At 34.9% G+C, this 20,801-nt stretch overlaps 3 protein-coding genes across 4 annotated transcripts in view; 2 read left to right on the forward strand and 1 right to left on the reverse strand.

Moving 5' to 3' along the window:
• Nucleotides 1-3,375, reverse strand: part of LOC132312087 (uncharacterized) — a 34,265-nt gene extending 30,890 nt beyond the window's left edge. The window contains exons 1-3 of the mRNA XM_059810332.1: nt 3,075-3,375; nt 2,371-2,493; nt 528-685 (exon numbers count right to left, since the gene is read on the reverse strand). Of these exons, the coding sequence (XP_059666315.1) occupies nt 528-685; nt 2,371-2,493; nt 3,075-3,143 (350 nt within the window). The 5' untranslated portion in view covers nt 3,144-3,375. The remainder of the gene's footprint in view (nt 1-527; nt 686-2,370; nt 2,494-3,074) is intronic.
• A 2,356-nt stretch (nt 3,376-5,731) lies between these two features.
• On the forward strand, nt 5,732-9,883 carry LOC132312088 (mannose-1-phosphate guanylyltransferase 1-like). Of its 2 annotated transcripts, XM_059810333.1 has the most exons (5): nt 5,732-5,966; nt 7,641-7,772; nt 8,348-8,410; nt 8,518-8,757; nt 8,878-9,883. In XM_059810333.1, exons 2-5 carry the CDS (start codon nt 7,662-7,664, stop codon nt 9,547-9,549), a joined length of 1,086 nt encoding a protein of 361 aa, XP_059666316.1. In that variant the 5' UTR covers nt 5,732-5,966; nt 7,641-7,661; the 3' UTR covers nt 9,550-9,883. The 2 variants fall into 2 exon arrangements, with proteins under 2 accessions (XP_059666316.1, XP_059666317.1); XM_059810334.1 differs by lacking the exons at nt 5,732-5,966; nt 7,641-7,772 and having other exon boundaries at nt 8,507-8,757.
• A 3,587-nt stretch (nt 9,884-13,470) lies between these two features.
• On the forward strand, nt 13,471-16,226 carry LOC132312089 (uncharacterized protein At2g39795, mitochondrial-like). The gene is made up of 3 exons (XM_059810335.1): nt 13,471-13,790; nt 15,346-15,683; nt 15,802-16,226. Exons 1-3 carry the CDS (start codon nt 13,527-13,529, stop codon nt 15,959-15,961), a joined length of 762 nt encoding a protein of 253 aa, XP_059666318.1. The 5' UTR covers nt 13,471-13,526; the 3' UTR covers nt 15,962-16,226.
• The last annotated feature ends 4,575 nt before the right edge of the window (nt 16,227-20,801 follow it).

The following is a 20,801-nucleotide window of genomic DNA, read 5'->3' on the forward strand; positions in this document are numbered from 1 at the left end:
AGACATCAGCAGTAAATTTCTTACAATCAAGACAACAATACCACGAAGAGAAAGCCTATGCACACATGTATTTAAGTGTGTCTATATATGTAGATATGTATGTATCATGTATGTGTATTTTTATGCATTTGTAATTCATCTCTTCTTATCCAAGCACCTACTGGATGTAACCTTCACGTATAGTGCTTCCATTCCTAAATATAATTAGATTTTTTTACTGTTGCCACTTCATTTGAATTTTTTTCACTATTATACCTTTTTTTTCCATGCTGAAGAAAGTTGTACCTACGGCTACAGGCTATCAATTTCTTCTGTTGTTGTTAACTGATGGCATTCATTGGTCATTGTGGCAGCATAAATTCAGAAAAAGGATGGGTAATATTTTCAGTATTCAGTTGCAGTCATTGAAAAAAAATATGGTAAACAATATTACAAATATGAAACTAACATATTCTCATACATGCTTTTTTCATATGGCATCATCAATTCCAGCACCCCATAAAACAATGCAGAATATGCTGAAATACCTGAGTATGGGCTCAAGCGACAATCTTCCTTTCAGCTGCAATCTAGAAAGAAGCTTTGAGATAATCAATTCCTTGTGCAATATCACTTGCGGTAATGTTTGTACAGAAGGCATTATTTCCTCATAAAACGAAATAAAATCCTCTGCCGTATTCAATTCCTGGAGTAAATACAGAAAAAGAAATGAAAAGGTTCCATCGAGAATAAATATCAAAAATCTTTTGCAAGAGGGTTTGTTCAGACTTCCAACAATAATTGACTCAATCCATTGTGCTATAGATAGCCTAGAAGCCCCTAAATTGCTAGGGTAGCCACACATAACCAGAACCTAACATCACAGGGTGGGGGTGGAGAGAGAGAGAGAGAGGGAGACAGGAGGGTTGTGAATGAAGTTAACAGATAAACAAGAAAATGTAACAATAACAATAATTAAATTCATTGAACTTTCACTTTACCAAATAAAATAGAGTTACTGAAACCCTAGCAATGAAATATATAGGACCGTTAAGGCGTTAACCAAGGCACTTATATGTAAGTACACAATGCCCAATTAGACTAGGAAGTGAATAGGTCTTACTTAACAATCAACGAACTTTAACCTATATTTCAAATTTCAACTATCACAATTTACTGAAGTTTAATTATTATCAATAAGCATGCAAAAATAAGCATCATGCAGAAGTATAGAGCACAAAACATCTACACAAAAATACCGACTTTTACATGGAAAACCCTAATGGAAAAAATCACGAGACCTAGCACAGGCAAATTAAAACCACTATGAGAAAGAGATTATACAACTCGTTCTTTTTTTCCGGAATTTATTATACATCTTGGTTACAATTTCCCAAATCCTAAGGAACCCCTAATTACCTTCACATGATTCGCTTTTTCACAACCACATTGATCTCCATAACTAGTAATCCAGGCTTTTGTTTTATATGTGGATGTCGTGGTTAATCAATCTTCAAACATTTAATGAACCTCCTTGCTTTAGAACTCAATCACACAATATAATAGAGTATTCTAAGAAAAACCTCACTTGTGACTGAAAAATAAAGCTCTCAATCTCTTATTATTGTGAAGTTCTGTCTCTTATGTATCTCTTATGTTTTGAGAACCCTAGGACACCTTGATTAGGAATGTTTTGGAAAGTTCATAAACCAATTCAGAGAGATGTGTACTTTGCCGACTCCAACATCGGTTCGATAAATCAATCTTTCAATCGAGCCATTCTGAAATAATTTTGATCGATTCTACTGCAACTGAACCTGAATGCACATAACATAACTAAAGATACTTTTGAGTGAGGGGTCAAACGGACTTGAAATTAGCCATATATTATCTGAAAGTTTATCGAGTCTAGTTTCTGAATATATAAATTTCATCACAAACTTCCACATATTTTGTTTTTAATGATTTTCTGAAAACACAGATATCAGTTTTCACTAAACGAAATCCTTATTAAAAATCAACTTTTCATTGGTTTTCAACTTAAACTCAAAATCTAAGCTTTCTAACCAAGATTAAAGTTTCTTGAATCCTGATTCATTCCTAGTTAAATAATATTTAATCTTTTAAGTTTAAAAAATATATTAAAATCTAATTAATAACTAATTTTAAATTAAAGTCCACCTAATTGAAGTTTCGTATTTAACATCTATTGCTGCACAAGATTAAATTAACATCTATTGCTGCACAAGTTTCATCCTATTATGACCAATTACAACAACCTACTATGAAATCAATATGCGTGTGTGTGTGTATCTGAGGCATAGGATATAAAAATAAAAAATAAAATAAAAATAAAAATAAAAAATCAAATAGATGCATAATATGGCATACCCTCCATTGAACAAGGCAGTCGCGAAAAAACGAGGAGCCTTTAGAGGGGTCAGCTTTTAGAGGATCAAGACTTCGAAAGACATCAATTTCAATTTCTTCAATCTTCTGCGATAATGTCTTGAACTGCACATATAACCCAATACCAAACACTTCAAGACCAACTGATAATTTAAAATAAAATAAAATAAAATAAAGTGGGGGGGGGGGGGGGGGGGGGGGGGGGGCGGGGGGAATTATTGTTTAGTAAGAATTGAAGAAAAACATCCTGGCAAGGAGCGGTACCGCCTCAGCGGTTATACATGGGTTGCCGGGTGCTTTCTAGAGAGCCCTTACTAGTTGCCCCAAATGCCTAGATTCTTGTGGTCTCTTGGGTCTCCTCTCTGCTCCACACTTTCTAGAACCTTGGGATTTCCCAAGAAGATCAAAGAATACCGTCTTTTGGGAATTCGTCTCCCCATAAATGAAAAGTTGTCTGGTACGGACAGGGCGGTGACACATAAATTGGCTAGCCAGCCAATCCAGCACCACATGTTTTTCACCCAGTTCCTCTATTGAGTACTCCTAGGGATGACCCGAGTACTGATAGAGAGGAAACAATACGCGAGGACGGGGATTTGACCCTCACGCCCATTTTCCATCCACTTATTTTCCTAAATTTTCTATGAAACCAAACAAAGGCCTAGGGTTTTAGTGAGAGAGCTTACAACAAAGCGCCTGCGGCCGAAACTTTGGTTGAGAGACTTGACGGCATGAGCGTCCGACGATGTCGCCATTGGCAAGTGTGGACTTCAGAAGGTTTGAAGATAAATATCTACATGTGTATATGTCACGGTGTGTGTGTGTATAATGAGTGTGTGCTGCTTCTTCCCTGTATGTTCAGAATTTCGCCGCGCACCTGTAACACCTAGGTTTTATATATATTCAGTTGAAGAAGAAGGGTTTAACAAAACCCGCTTTGTTTTTTTTTTTTTTTCGTTTTTTATCAATACCCGCTTTGGTTAATAAGACGTGGGCTTACTTCTGTCCAAACTCAAACTAAGCGGTTGGTTCTTAACCCACCTCCGTAATCCAAAACACAAGGCCTAACTCTTTCTTTAAGCCCAACAACCCTTTCATGCTCCACGGATGGATGGACATTCGGGCCCATTGCATCCGAGTTCAGATCCAATAGTAAATATATATATATATATTAAAAAAAATTTATTATATAGTTTGCTTAGGTAAGCTGTGTAGGCTTGGTAGTGGCTAGAAAGAAGAAAAGAACTAACAAGAAAAGAAAATAAACCAAAAATTAAAAGAAAAGTAAAGTCCAATAAAAAGAAAATTAAATTCCTAGAATGTTTACCATTAATTTTTTTTTTCAAAAAAAATTATAAGAAAATGTCATTTTATAATTTGGAAAACATGAAAGTTGTTATAAATTATTTCTACTCATCTGTGGCGATCTTGTGGGCGTGTGTGAGTGTGTGCAAATAGAACCAATAGGCTATTACATTGGGCGAGCTATAGATGTACAATTTTATATCGTCTAAGCGTAGATAAGACAAATGCTACGTTTTAAAGCCGTGATAGCCGTGAACCTACCAAAATTTAACTTAGAGTAATATTAGATGGGTGACCCCTGGGAAATCTCTGGTCCAAGGGAGCCAAAAGCGAATAATATTATGTCCGACTGTAGTGAGGGTTGTTACAAATAGTATGAGAGCCTGACCCAGTCAGAAGTATGGTCATTGAGGATGTTAGGCTCCAAAGGGAGGTGATTGTGATTATCTTGTGGGCGAATGTGTGTGAACATGTGCAGGTGGTGCCAGTAGACTACTACACTGAGCGAGCTACATGTGCACAATCTTACATCGCCTAGGTATGGATGGGGCAAGTGTTATATGTAAATTTAACACCCTTCTATAATATAATGCGAATTTACCAGAACTATGAAAACACTGAACGTGTTTAACCTGAAATAGTATGAGGATGAGTGACTCTGAGAAGTCTCTTGTTCGGAAGAACAAAAAACAGACAATATTATATCTGGCTAAGGTAATGATTGTTACATTATTTAAATTACTTTTATTATAATTCTATACCCAATTGTATAGCCTATTGTTAATTTCTTATTTTTAGGGTTTTTTGACCCGTCATGGAGTACATGAATATAAATTTATACAAGTTAAGAGAAATTTTATACTTCAGTGATTTTGTAAGTAAATGAATTTAAGTATAGTGCTATCACTAAGTAAAGAAATAATCAATAGTAATATTTATATAAAATAATAAAATTTTCAAGTTAATTTGGACCTATAAACCAGTATTTATTTAATTTTCATATCTTATAAAAAACAATATAAGGAAATGAAGTCCTTATTAATTGGGACAGTAAAAGACAGCGGAGTTCTTCTTCTTCTTCCCTAATTTTTTAAGTACAAAATAAAAAACATCATACAAACATTGTTAAGAAGCTAATTAATGCTCGAGCATATGCCCCGGCCCTGTCTATTATATATATACTAAATTTATTTATTTTTATGTATATATATAAAAAAAATCATATAATGCCTTCCTAAAATTTTATTTTTTAAGATTATTTTTTATTTCTTTAAAAAAAAGTTAAATTTTCTTTTTGAAACCAATTTTTTAATTTTTTTTCCTTTCAAAGTTCTCTCATTATTATTATTATTATTATTATTATTTTTTTTTTTTTGTCAATTATTTATCTTTCTTATGCTATATATTATTTTGCAACTAATTTTTTTCTATTTATATTTGCTATCATGTTTATGGAAATTTTTTTTTTTTTTTACACCACCCCTTTAGATTTAATTCCTAACTCCCCCCTCTAACCGCTATATAAAAATTATAAAAAATCTCAAACCTACCAACACAAACCTCAAAAATCTCAACGTACAGACATTTGAAACTCGGTAAAAAAAAATGATGCAGTTGTTTTTCGTCTGCCTTCCTTTGGACCCAGTAGAAAAAACGCTGAAATTGTTGTTAGTCGGCAAAATTGTTTGGTTTACAGTTGTTTGAAACCCAGTTGAAAAATAATGAGAAAATTGTTAGTATATACTCCGTAGTTATATGGAACACCTAGAGAAAAAATGAACTAGTTATTGCCATTGTGAATTATTAGTTTGTAGTTGTTTGAAGTCCAAAAGTATAATTATTAGTTTAGTTTTTCACGCTAACTAAATTTCTAATTTTTAAAAATATTTTCTGTTTCTTTTTTGTTCTAGTTACTCTAGACTAACCAAACGGACCTATTATAAATTTTGAAGGAAAAAAAAAAAATCAGAAAATGACAATAAATTATGATTTAAATAAAAATATTTAAAAATAATAATAATAATAAAAAGTTTGTCATCATTTGAAATATGTAGGTTGAATCCTGTTGAAGGTCAAATTAGATTAGATGACGAAAAAGCTTTACCCTGTTTGGACGTGAATCGATTTCTTCGAATCTGTAAAGGGAAGTCTAATTAATTTTTGGAATCAGCCAAACTACGCGTTAATCTGTTTTTATGGGTGTATATATTGTTCCACCGACGTCCTTGCTACGTCTCCACGGTCTCTGAAGAAACTGTTAAGGGTTGATAAAGGTAAATTCTCTTGTTATTGATCTTGGTATGATTTTAGTCAAAGAGATATATTAGTTATTTTTTTTTTTTATTATTATTTTTATTTGATTGATGTTTGTGTGTGTATATATATATATATATATATATTGAAGTTTATTAGTTACAGTCAAACGATTGATGTTTGTGTATATATATCCTTCGATGTTTTTCCAATGCTTTCTTTTCTTGTAGATCTTCAGAGAACTTTGACAACGTAATTAGGATATGATAGTAATTTTGACTGTAATCACTAAGTTGTCTTATTCTGAACATCTGATATATACAACATGGGACAATTTCAATGCATGTTTGGATTCTTCTAAGAATTTTGACCTTTTATCCTCAATTTCAGTGTAATCGTTTGATTGTGTATTGCATATGTTGTTAGATTTTGCAGTTATTAAGCTTTTTCCTAGTTGTTGCTAGTGATGTGTTTATGAGGCAACTTAAGAGAGGGAATCGATTTAAGAGAGAGAAAATTTATGAAATTCCATTCTTATGATCCAATTAAATCACTCATTTGATCTTTAACATTACCCATTTTCCAGTAGTTGAAATCGGTGACTATTGCTTTGAATTGTATTCAGGTAATATGATGTGTGGCAAAACAAATTTCACACACCCTTTGTAGGCTGTAGTTATATGGTTTTGTTAAGTTTCATGGTGACTGTGTCTTGCTGCTTTCGGAGACGTGCTTTCATTGGAAACTACGGACCAGAAGTTTTAGCTAGGAAGTTGCTGCTTTCAAACAATTATGATTTTCATGTTTACTGCTACTTAATCTTTTAGTTATGTGTCTGGGAGAATCAGATAGTAGACCCCCTTGAACTGTTTGTGCTTTCTGAACGGCCCGATACCAATTCAAATTTTGTCTGTCAAGTGATTTCGGTGGCTTCTTAGGAAGAAGAAAAAGGGGGAAACAAAAATTTGAAAGGAAAAATGATGGTAGCTAGTGCTTATCTTGGAAATGTGTGGATCTCAGAAGCAAGATTTGCTTAGCCGAATCCACATAATAGTAACGAGGCTTTGATAAGTTTTGCTCTTTTGGGGGTAAAGATGCTTCAGCAGTTTTACTGATAATTTTGATATTCATTGCAAATCTTTTGGCTTTATGCAAGAAAGGAGAAGTATCTTTACATTGAAATTAGATTAAACCATCTGCGATTTGAAGTAATAGTTAACTTGCCACTAGATTCTGGTGTTTTATATAGAATAAACCATATTAAAATTAAATGAATTGTTGGAATTTGTTTCCTTATACCAGCTAAACCATTTGGACGGATTTCATTGACTGTGTTCAGCATTATGATTAATCGTATGACACCTGTTCATATCTTTTGGCCGTTTCCTTCAAGTGGCATTAATTTTCTTGGTCCTTTCTTTCTGCTCACTCCTGTATAGACTGTCGTTCCTCCCTCTTCCTTGCATCTGGTGGATTTAAGTCTTTCTCAATCTAACACCAGTCCTTTCTTTTTCAACTTGTTTATTATTTTTTCAATCTATAAATTTCAACGTGGAGTCCCATTGGAGTGCATCCTTCTACCTTTTGGCATGAAAAAATATGAAGGTGGTGGAAATATATTAGCTAACCGTATTTAGTTGCATTTCTGTTTGTTTGTGATAAAATTGCTTAGATTCTGATTGTTTAATCAACAGGATAAGCAAGGGCATCTCACTATGAAGGCACTTATTCTCGTTGGAGGGTTTGGAACTCGGTTGAGGCCATTGACACTGAGTGTCCCAAAGCCACTTGTTGATTTTGCTAACAAACCCATGATCCTGCATCAGGTATAATTTTGTCACCATTTCCATTTTCTTAGTTCAATTTCTATATTGATAAACTTGAAGCACACTTATTGTTTGTCTGCTTCTCTTTTAGGTGTTTTAATATTATAATTCTGTTTTCTTTTCAAAAGTTGGCGTTTCTTCATTATTTCTTAAGGTCTATGATCATGAAACAAGTGGTTTCTGCAAAATTTAAACGTCTTAAATGGACATGTTTTTTTTTGTTTGTTAATCTAGTAAGTGAATTTTAGAATTCAAATTTTAAAATCAGTATGAGGGGTAGTTTTTTTTGATTTTGCATATCAAAATATTTTGTATAGTATTGTGAACATTTCCATTTATGATGTATCTTATTATTAGTTGTATTTCAAGTTCTTTTGGAAAAGATGAACAACATCTAAGGAGAAATTATTACAATACATTATGACTATTACTACAGGAAGCGCTGTTCTGATTCTTATATTATGACTATTAATATAGTAATCCCTGCTCTGATTCTAGTACAGTTTATGCTTCCATCCTGTTTGTGTGTGTGTGTGAACCATGTATTGATAATATGTGTTTATGATTTATATCAGATTGAGGCTCTCAAGGCTATTGGAGTGACTGAAGTGGTTCTGGCTATCAATTACCAACCGGAGGTAAAAAGTTGGTGCCTTTTGTGTTCGGCAAAGTTTATTTGCTGTTCAGAGATGTTTGATGTAGTTGTATATTTGTGAATCACTTGTGGATAAAAGCATTTCTGCAGGTGATGCTGAACTTTTTAAAGGAATTTGAGACAAAGGTTGGGATCAAGATCACGTGTTCACAAGAGACTGAACCACTCGGTACTGCAGGCCCTTTGGCTCTGGCCAGGGACAAATTGATAGATGATTCTGGTCAGCCATTTTTTGTTCTTAACAGTGATGTTATCAGTGAGTACCCCCTTAAAGAAATGATTGACTTCCATAAATCCCATGGAGGCGAGGCTTCCATAATGGTAACCAAGGTAGATCTGAATCCTAATATTTCATGTTATCAGATTATTCCCGGATCTGTCTTCTTTGGAGACATTTTGAATTTTCGTGTCAAGCATGGTGATTGAATCCTTTTTGTTGATTTAATATAGGTGGATGAACCATCAAAATACGGTGTGGTTGTTATGGAAGAATCAACGGGGGAAGTTGAGAAATTCGTAGAAAAGCCAAAATTATTTGTGGGTAACAAGATCAATGCTGGGATTTACCTGCTGAATCCATCTGTTCTTGATCGAATTGAATTGAGGCCCACTTCAATTGAGAAGGAAGTATTTCCAAAAATTGCAGCAGAGAAAAAGCTTTATGGTATGGTTCTACCAGGGTTTTGGATGGACATTGGACAACCAAGGGATTACATCTCCGGCCTGAGACTCTACCTGGACTCCTTGAGAAAGAAGTCTTCGTCTAAATTGGCTACCGGACTCCATATTCTAGGAAATGTTCTCGTGGATGAGAGTGCCAAAATTGGGGAAGGATGTTTGATTGGTCCTGATGTTGCAATAGGCCCAGGATGTGTGGTAGAGTCAGGAGTTAGACTCTCCCGTTGCACAGTAATGCGCGGAGTCCGCATCAAGAAACATGCATGCGTTTCTGGTAGCATCATAGGTTGGCACTCCACTGTGGGGCAGTGGGCTCGCGTAGAGAACATGACCATTCTCGGAGAAGATGTTCATCTCTGTGATGAAATATACAGCAATGGAGGTGTTGTTCTACCCCACAAGGAGATCAAATCCAACATTTTGAAGCCCGAGATAGTAATGTGAAGGTATGGTGTCACAATATCCACAGCAGGTGGTAAGTTATTGCGTTTGAATTCGGGATGTGATTGTCTTCACCTCTCTGTCTCTCTTTTTTGTGTTTTTTTTAGTTTTTCCTCTTTTACAAGTGTGAAAATCAGTCTCGGGAACTTCCTAAATGATGTGTGCTAGTGTGAGATGTGTAATCTTTAGTGTATATAGAATAAAATTATCATTCGGTTTTCTCTTTGGTTTCGTGTAATTGTCGAAGATGAATTTTTTTTCTTTGTAATTTCAAAATTAACAACTTTTAAGTGGATGGATGGTGTTTTGATTTCAATGTCATTCTGAGTTGGGACTGTGTCATGTTGTTTTTCTTTGTTGTACCTATCTGAGCATCTCTATATTGACTATGATCTGGAATATATATATATATATATATATATATATATATATATATATTTGATGAATGTGGTTCTCTCTTAGGACACACTAGTGGCCTCTTAAAGAAATTTGTGATGTATTCATACACATATTTACAGCCACAGCATGCGCCTCAGAGAGATAGCAAGCAATATGTGTGTGTGTGTTCATGTCTGGTCCTTATTTGTTTTGGCTCTTGCATACAAGGTCTGAGAAAGAATATGATCTGCTATGGCAAGATGTTTTGATAAAATGTGTTCGATCCCGAGACCAGATAAGGTCTTGGACCAATAAGAGAGGATAGACGACAACGTTCAACAATTTTAAGTTTTTGGGTCTTAGAAGCAACGTTGAATGCTAATTTACATGGTAATGTTTTGGTGAACATACGGTACATACCTTATACAATATCATTAAAGATTTCACCAATTGTTTTTTTTTCCACATATCTCTGTGTATAGTTGTTTAAGGAATCTTTGAAACTATATTTCACGATGAAAACACATGTTTGGATGGGCCATATTTTTCTACACGTACCATTAAAGATGATTTTCTTTTTAAAAATGCAATTAAGAAACTGAATTACACAACGACCAATGGAATTGGACTGGACATAAAATGATATTTTTGTTTCACCAACAAAAGGATTGGTTTTTTTTTGAGGGTAGAGAAATGTCTAAACTAGTGTGTTTTATTTGGGTAAAGTGCAAAAAAAAAAAAAAAAAAAAAAAAAAAAAAAAAAAAAATCCCTGTTATATAAAAAATTGTCGAGAAAACGCAAGATTTTTTTTTTTGAAAACATTCATACAATTTAGTATGTGCATATAAATCCATAACATTTGAAATTATGTGCAAATTGCCCCCTAACATTTATGGACTGTCAATTTAAAATGCCACTAAAAATTGAAAGGGAGACAATATATATATATATATATTTAACACTGTCAAAAATGGCCATACAGAGACAAACAAATCATGAAGCAGCAAAAGAAAAAAAACTGAAGAACAGACTCTAGATTTGTTAAGAAACAAGCCAACACACGAAAACCACCCAGGGGAGAAGAGCAGCAAGCGGAAGTGACCTAAAAGTCATGCCATCATCAAGGCAACAACCCCAAGGCTGCATCCACAAGGTGCCGACGACTGGGGAAAAACCACCCAACCCTGCACAAGAAGGTGGGAATAACAAAACCCGACATAGATCAGAGATCTAGCTGGAGACAAAATAATAGATCCACCCTGTCGAGCCAGAAAACCAGCTAAATAGGATAAGATCTAGCAGAAAAACAGTAAAACGGCGCGAAACCACCCACTGAGCAAACTTTTTACAACACACCCGAATTTATTAAGTAGTGGGGAGCAAACAGAAAGGAGAGAACGAAAGGGTGGGCGGCAAGGATTAGCACCTCCCCACTCCCTCCCAACAACTCCAAGGCTGCATCCACAAGGTGCCGACGATTGGGAAAAAACCAACCAACCCTGCACAAGAAGGTGGGAACAATAAAACCTGACATAGATCAGAGATTTAGCCGGAGACAAAATAATAGATCCACCCCGTCGAACTAGAAAACCAGCTAAATAGGATAAGATTTAGCAAAAAATAGCAAAACGACATGAAACCACACACTGAGCAAACTTTTTACAACACGCCCGAGTTTATTAAATAGTGGGGAGCAGACACAAGGGAGAGAACCAAGGGGCGGGCGGCAAGGATTAGCACCTCCCCACTCTCATGGGAGGGAGTGGGGAGCAGACAAAAGGAAGAGAACGAAGGGGCGGGCGGCAAGGATCAGCACTCCCCACTCCTATGGGAGGGAGTGGGGAGCAGACAAAAGGGAGAGAATGAAGGGCAACTGAAGGGTTAGAGATAGGCAAAAAAAAAAAAAAAAAAAAAAAAGGGAGACAACATTGGGACTTCACTATTCTACAATTGCACTACGTTCTTGAAAAAAAAAAATAACACTTCTATCCCTAATTTATAAATAAGTAATTAGTTTTTTTCAAATACCACAATTACCCTTGCAGTTATTGAAATATATCTTTGTCTCGCACACCCTCCCTAATTTAACATTTTATGTCACTTACAACCTCTCTCAATTATTTATCTATTTTGTATTAATATATGTTCTCTTTCTGTTAGAGTTTTATGTTAATCTTGTAACAATGAAAGATTAACACAAGAAGCATGTAAGAATCATCAAAACTTCACTAGACATTCAACACCATCGATGCTAATGGTGATCGTAATTTTATTTTATTTTATTTTATTTTATTTTTTTTTCCGTATTGTGTGTTTTGAGTTTAATTTCATATAATTTTTAAGAATTAATTTGGAATACATTTAAACATTGAAGTTTTTCTTGTTGATGAGGAAAACCCTAACTATTTTGACAATTTTTTTTAAGAACATGGATTTTATGAAAAAAAGAAAAAAGAAAAAGAAAAAAAGAGAGATATGGGTATTATGTCAAAACTTACGAATTCACCTTCCAAATATTTTCTCCCCCCCCTTTTTTTTTTCTTGTGCTATAAATATTATTTTTTTGAATGATTAACAAGATATAATATTAATTAATTGATAAAAGCTTTAAAAAAAAAATCACTGCAATAGAGTTCTTCAACAAAAGTATTTTATAGAAAGAAAGAACTTTCAGCCAAAATAATACTGTAGAGAGGAATAACTGATAAAGAAAGAAAAATGGTGAAAAAAGATGATGATGAAATGGTAATTTTATCTAAAATTAGTCAGTGCATTTAATACGTCAATTGGTTTATTGATACGTTAAACTATAATTTTGGAATAAGTAAAGAAGGTAAAAATAGGAAGTTGATAGTACAAAGGATAGTTGTGGTATAATAAAATAAGAGATGATACATTAATTAGCTTCTGAACTTTTTTGTCATTCACATTATAGAAAAAAGAAAAGTGGACCAAATGTATAAAAGTGGAGTGCAATATCGCCTCCCAAATTAAAATGGATATTATTTTATCTTCTCGAACATTTTAAGTATTTTAGCCTTCAATTTTATTTATTTATTTTTAACATAATCTTCAAATTGAGAAAAGGTCTATATTTGCTCAATTTGAAAAATGTAGGAATTTTTTTAAAACACCTGAGAAATATTTTCAAATTCTGTATATAAAAAGTTTTTCTTTTTTCACCATTATTTTTAAAGGACCAACTAACAAATTGGCTTTTATGTAAATATCAATTGGTTATTTATTTATTTATTTTGAGAGAGCTTAAACTTAAAGTGCTTAAGTGACTAATTGGATCCATTAACATACACGTTTGAATTTATTTTATTTTACTTACTACAAAAAGAATTTATTTTATTTTGTATAATTATATTTATTAAATATGCATAATTTTTCTCCAACTGTTCATTATTTTGTTAAAGAACATTTATCTTATTAGTCTTGAGTTTGGACTCTTGAAGGTCGCACAAACGCCAATCTAGGACGGAAAGCACCAGATGATACCCAAACCCCAAGTATCACTATATAAACAACATAAACCCTAAAACCCCTAAACTAAAGCCTCTCGTCTTGAAAAACCCCAAATCTCTCTATCCTCCAAATGGCTGCTCTCTCTTCCATCATTCGCAAGTCAGCCTCCTCCGTTGTTCCTCTCGCCATTCGGTTGGCCGGAAGTCAAAGGCACCACCACTGTGCTGCTCTCTTCTCCGCCGTCAAGCACTGCGATATCTCTCAGAAACTCCGTCCAAATTCATTTCCTTCCGTCCTTCACTACTCTAACGTCACTAAGCGGTCCGACGATTCTCTTGTACGAGTTATTGAATCGGAGATCAAATGTGCCGAGGAGTCCGAAGAGTCTAATTCTGTAAGTTCTTGCTGATTTTCTTTTATTCTCTGTTTACCTTAGAATCGGTGGAAATGGAAATAATCAAAATACTTTTAGGAGTTCTTTATCCCTTGTTTTGTTTTGTTTTTGTTTTTAATTCAAGAACTAGTTCTATTTTCTAGTTATTTATCGCACACCAAAATGATTTTGAAGGGCAAAAACATGTCTTTTATTTTTATTTTTAAATAGTGTGCGAGTAAGTGTCTGATTTTAGAGACTCTTGTTGTATGATTTTTCTTGGGTGTTCTGATGAATATAAATCTCAAAGTTATAAACTGGAATTTTTTTAAGGCTTTGTAGTTCATAGAACAGTTTTTTTTTTTTTTTGGTGTGTGTGTGTATGTGTGCGCAAAATTACTCAATATAGCTAGGAACAGTTGATTTAGTATTATGTGACCGATTTCTCTTAATCTTAATTGTATCATTACCTGAGAATTATTTGCAAGCATGGGTTTGATTTGGATTTTAATTGAGCTATGTGTTTTTGTTCAGCTGAAACTAAATTAGTTATGGGGATGAGCACTTTTCTAGAAGCATAGTTTTGTTGAGGAACATAAAGAAGTAAAGTTGGGATTTCAGGACACGTATATATGCCTTACACATTTGCAGTATTTGATGATTTTAAAATTGAAAGATCTTGAAAGCTCAGAATAATGAATTATTAATTTAACTTAAAATGGTATTGAATTTAAATCTGTTACAGGAGTGAAAATTTTCGGTGTACTGTAAGAGCTTCTATGTAATATAGTTGGATGGTTTCTGCTGGTTATTCTCTGAAGAGAGACCACAGGGTGTAGCAGCTGTGTGCGTGTGCGTGGGACACTAGTGTTCTTCGACTCTCTTGATTTAGCTGGTTTTTGTAAAATTCCCTTCTGGGAATTGTTTATTGGTATTGTAGAGGGTGTTTACTTTTATGTAGCAGCAATACAATAAGAACATGACGCACACACAGCACCCACCTGCACTGGACTAGCTATGCATAATGGCATTATGGCATTTAGTAAGAACATGAATAGTAGTAGAAATATTGATTTGCTGGCTCTGAAAAATTGTAACTTTTTGGACTTTGAATTTGAGATGCATAGTTTTCTACTAATATATGAATTAAAATCCATTTTTTGGTGAGGGATAATATTTGGTAATGTTTTGGTAACTTGGATGCCTGTGCTGAATATAAAGCTATAAACTGTCATTGGTTTTCTCGGATTTAGTTGTGGACTGCATTATGGTATTCTAAATTTGATAAAAACATCTGATACTTGTCAAAAATTCTTTTTGATGAAAAGCATCCTGCACCATTATTATTTTGTAACCATTTGTTGAGGTGTTCTGTGTTTGGGATTGATGCTGTTTGGATGTTGAAAGACATTTGCCGCCATGGCTTCATTGAAATAGATACAGTTATTAGTCAAATTTGCCCAAAGATTTGCTTCACTTAGTTACTACTTTAGATCTTATATAAAAAGATTGCATTGAATGTTAAAAAACATGATTTCATTGCTTTAGCAAGTTGATAGTTGTTACTCATTTGTAGGTTGAAGAGACTCCAGAAGGCTTCCCTTTCAAGATTGAGGATAACCCTGGCCAGCAAACTATATCACTTTCCAGAGAGTATCAGGGTGAACTTATCAAAGTCGAAGTTCACATGCCTGATCTTGTTACAGGTGAGAATGATGACGGTAATGATGACGATGATGACGAGAAGGCCAATCAGTCTAGCATCCCACTTGTTGTAACTGTTGCGAAGGCGGGTGGACCGTGTTTGGAGTTTAACTGTACTGCTTACCCAGATGAGATTTCAATAGATAGCATGTCAGTTAAGGATCCAGAAAATTCTGACGATCAAATTGCCTATGAGGGGCCTGACTTCTCGTGAGTATCAGTCGTGATTATTTCCTTGATACTTATTTCGATAATTCTCACACATTTTGTTTCACTAATTCGTGATCTCTCTCTCTTTCCCCCCTTTTTGTCTTGTTCCTTTTCTAAGGGATTTGGATGAGAATCTGCAAAAGGCTTTCCACAAGTATCTGGAGATTCGGGGAATTAAGCCCAGCACAACCAATTTCTTGCATGAGTACATGATCAACAAAGACAGCAGAGAGTACGTGATGTGGCTGAAGAACGTGAAGAAGTTCGTCCAGGCATAAGTTTTCAGTAAAATAATTTTTGGGTGGCTTTATATTATTAGATTTGGATTTTGAACTACTGCTATTATCATTTAATATGCACCAAAGGTCTTAAGTTATCTATAGTTAATAATTTAGAGAACACTTATTGTGTGGGCCATTTGGATGAGCTCGAGGGAGTTTCTTATGCTCCACTCTTTTATCTGTAATGTTTGTGGCCGTTAATGGATAACTGGAATAGATGTATGATTTTAATGTTGAATCAAGTTGTAGATGTATGGTCCAATTCTGCTCTTTCTTATTGCATTTTATTGCTAATATTCTTGGGGTTATACTGGCATTTTAACGTGCGAGTGATTATATAAGCCGGTATAACCTTGTCAATTGTTTTTGCATTGCACAGTTTTTATGAACATAGGGTTTTATGCTACAGTTATTTCATGTTAATGTTTCTAAACATTTGCTTTTACTCATTCAGATGGTTGTCAATTGTAATCTACTTACATATATGGTTGGCTTTCGCATCTCGTCTCATTGAGAGCTACTCTTGCATTGCTTGGCTATGTCTACATTTGCTTTGATATCTAAGAGTGTTCTCCTATTTTTGAGATTCCATAAAATCGTTTATTGGAAAATAATTGAATAGATGAATGTAGTTGTCCATCTCGATAACCTTGTGTTTTAATAAATTCAGCAAATTAAAATATATTAAATAGTTGTATTTGATACGACATGTGTTCGTCACGAGATAAAAGGGTTTAGACTAATCGTGTTAGTGTCGTAATCGTGTCGATACGAATTGACCCGTTAACTAAACATGTCGTTTTCGTGCTTGACTCTACTGTGATATAAACTTGTCGTATTCGTATAAAAAATGATCTATTTAGTTAAACGTTAAATGTGAAGATACAAGGCCCGCCATTCATTCTTGATCCAATGCGCAAAGAATGAATTGAGAACAAAGCTTCAATTAACGTGTTTTTTCGTGTCATTTCATATCAATCATGTCAGGTTTTGACCCATTTATTAAATGAGTTACATGTGTCGTGTAATATATATAATAATTGTGTCGTGTTCGCGTCAACTCTAATCGTGTTGGTGTCGTAATCATGTTGACACGAACACGATCCGTGAACACGAATTGCAACCCTTACACCACATGAATCATTTAGCCAGGATAGGGTAGGGAAACAATATACAAATATCAGTCGAGACACTTGTCATATGGGGAAAGAAAAATTAGATGCAAGTAGGTAAATGTAACATAAAGCTTGTTACAGTGATGAGTTTTCCAGTATCATGAAATTAGCTCGGAGAACAGTATATTTCAGTTACAGGGTAACTGAATTTTCTACCTGTAGAGAACACCATCATTAATGATAACCCATTCACTTCGGGGCACGTAAACTCTCCAAACTTTGAACAACTTCCACCATTGTTGGAGAGACTTCTAACCTAAACCTTCGCACACAGCTCATCGCCAGCTCAGTAATTTTATATCCATCATACTGACTGAAGCCCAAATCTTCTTCAAGGCTTTTGTGCACGAGAGAGGCCTTCTTCGAGTGGCCAAAGCCAAAGAACGATTTCTTCGGCTTCCTCCGATTGTATTCGACCGTGGCCCAACGGTATATAGGAAATGGACGTTCATCTTTCTTCCTCTGCCTCTCCCTCACGTACTGTTTTGGATATGAGCTCCAAAAGCACAGCGCCAAATGAGAAGATGTCTTGTCCCGTCCCCCATACACCTGTTGAATTTAAAGAAGCAAACATGTTTCTAGAAGACAACTCACAGTTCATTATCAAAACAGTTCATAGACAACCACTGAAAGTTTTCAGTTTTAAGCACTAAATAAAGGTGTTTGCCAAAAAGCCCTTTATGTCGACAAACTTAAGTAGGCCCAAGAGACTGGAGGGACCACACCTCAAAATTAGCAAAAGTAATCAAAAGATTAAAATAAAACTACCTATATTACGAAACAAAGAAGCACAAACATCAGCTTGAAGAAAATTAATTACTTCTTCCTTCTTTTTTTTTTCTTCAAGGATCAACATGCAAATCCAAATCCACTTCAAAACTACCTGCCAAAAAACTTGTCTCTATTATGACTTAAAAGTTAAAATTTAAATCCCTTTCTAATTGGCAAACATTTTATTAAAAGACAACTCACACAGTCCATTATCAGAACACTTCAAAGAAAACCACTGAGTTTTCAGTTTTAAACACTTGATAGGGGTGTCACCAAACCTTTATGTTGACAAACATAAGTAAGAGATTTCACAAGAAAAGGCCCAAGAGACTGGAGGGACCACACCTCAAAATCAGATAAAGAGATCAAAAGATTAAAAAAACTACCTATATTACAAAGCAAGGTAGCAAAATCATCAGCTCGAAGAAAATTAATTACTCCTTTTTTCCTTAATATATAAATTAATTACTTCAAGTATTCCTCAAATAGTTACTCTTACAAAAGACCAAATTGGAGTCGAGTAACCAATCATGTGATGTCGGACTCTAGATTGGAATAAATGAATCAGCTAAGCATGAAGTGCGAATCATGTGATGTTGGACTCTAGATTTCCCCGACTAATCCACAGGGCCCGTGCAAGGCGAACTCCCACATGGATCGGGTAAGACTCGGACTATGTCCGCGGTTGTGGCCCCAAGGAATTGTTCGCACCTAAGGAGAATCGAGTTTGAGAACTAAAGCTTAATGAGGTTCCAGGGCCCAAGCCTTTTCCACTAGGCCAACCCCTTGGGATTCAATATTCCTTATTTTGATATTGAGAAGTATGTGTTGCATAGTTCAATTATTCTTAATAAACACTGTAACCACACACACGCACCTTGTGCAAAATATCTCTTAAAAAAAGGAATATATATATATAAAAGTACCACATATATCTAGGGATAAGCCGATAAGCTCATACACATATCTAAGACAATGTAGCTCAAGAGGTAGAGCCTGATTGAAGCAAAACAATTTTTTTTTTAACTACTATAATTATTTTCTTATTTTTCTTTGCTAGTTAAAATATGGTTGGCTTGCATATTACTAATTATAAACCCTACCTCATAATATAGAAATTGCCAATATATAAAGAGCGTATATGTAAAAAAATTTAGTTCTGACATCCGTCGCTGACTTCTCTGGGGTGCAATTGCTAAATCAGCCAAGATCAGAGATCAACGATAGGTGGCAACTTCTCTCATCTTCTCAATTAAGATGAGACAAGTTTAGGCATCTCTCATCGATTTCTCTGGGGTGCGATTGGTAAATCAGCCAAGACTAGAGATCAACGATCGGTGGCAACAAGTAGGTTGCACCCAGAATGAAGAAGATTGTCTTTTAGAGCAAAAACCACATAACACCATCTTTACCTCTCTCTCTCACACACTCTCTCTCTCTCTTTCTCTCTCTCTCACTCTCTCTCAACCAAGGGGGCACTCTCTCTGTCGATTGCTTTCAATAATTTTCCCTTTTTTTCCACCTCTTACTTCTATCTTCACTATTGTGACACGTGTGAAACAAGGGAGGTTTTGATACTATGTCATTTGATTCATAAGCAGAAACACATGATTTTGACAATCAATACCATTCAGTATTTATAGCATGCTACTATAGTGGGTCCTTATTTTTTCTTTAAGAGGTATCCTTCATATGGAAAACCACCTGAGAATGACTACCTCAAAAGCTGATCACACCCACACACCCAAAAGCCAAATATTGCCCAAGGGGGAAAATAGACCTTTAGGCTTACTGATTACTATAAGCCATTTTTTTTTTGTCAGACTCGGATCATTTGCTTCATTTTGAAATCTTAGAGCCAACAGAAACTCCAGTCTAGTTGGTAGAGAAAGATTTAAAATTCCATACCTATTCTCATAACACTATGGTCTCCTAGCCCAACCCCATTTACAATTGTACTGAGGTACACCTTAAGAATAGACTAGCTCAAGCTGGTCATTTCGACCTTTTTAGGGGAAAATGCTTGGCATAGTTGAAAAAATTCTCAAAGTCAGCACATTGGATAACAAGTTTGAATCGTCAGAGCAGCAACTTTGTGCACATGATGCCAAAGGTTAAGCTGGTATCCGTTTCACCTTCCCCAGCACCCTTGATTAATGGGGACCACACTCAGTAATGATCCCTTTAAGACCCTCTAATTATTTTAATTTTTTAGGTTTCTTTTACATGGTTAAATCACAACTAACAATAGTTTGATATTAGGACTATGTTTGTTTTTATGCACAAGTTTCCTCCCGCTTTAAACACCATGGATTCCCAAAAAAATAGAGATCAAGGACGCGTTTATGAGTATTCATAATTGTTTACTGATCTGTTAGGTTGACATCTTCACTTGGCTTTCCTCATTTCCCCACAATTCATAGAGTATTATATGACATGTACTGGTTGAAAAAATTCCAAAGTTAAGAGGTGCAATGGTGACGCAGGCAATGAACTATAGTCTTGAAATAAATTTTAAATACAACATCAACTTGACATACCGACACATGCAACGATGGGATCAGTATAGCCTGGACATCCATGCACGTACATACTTGGGATTCGTTGATCATCACCCAAAACCCCACCAACTAGCAAACCAAAGTCAAATAGTACTGGATTGTAATCCTGAGTTTCAGAAAGAAGTTACTGAAAAGCCAAGTGCAATAAGTATATGGACACCAGATCCGACCTGATCAAGCATTATATGTGCAGGACTAATATTGCGAACTAGGTATTGCGGTTTATGGCTGTGCAAAAACTCAAGCAGACGTACAAGACCAATTGCCACTTTGAAAAATATTTAAATACTTTTCTTACTCAAATAAGAAAATAATTACAGAAAAAAGAGA

This window comes from Cornus florida, unplaced genomic scaffold, assembly GCF_030987335.1.
Source record: "Cornus florida cultivar Cherokee Brave unplaced genomic scaffold, ASM3098733v1 CherokeeBrave_3.0.0_Hap2_Chr06, whole genome shotgun sequence".
Classification (NCBI taxonomy): domain Eukaryota; kingdom Viridiplantae; phylum Streptophyta; class Magnoliopsida; order Cornales; family Cornaceae; genus Cornus; species Cornus florida.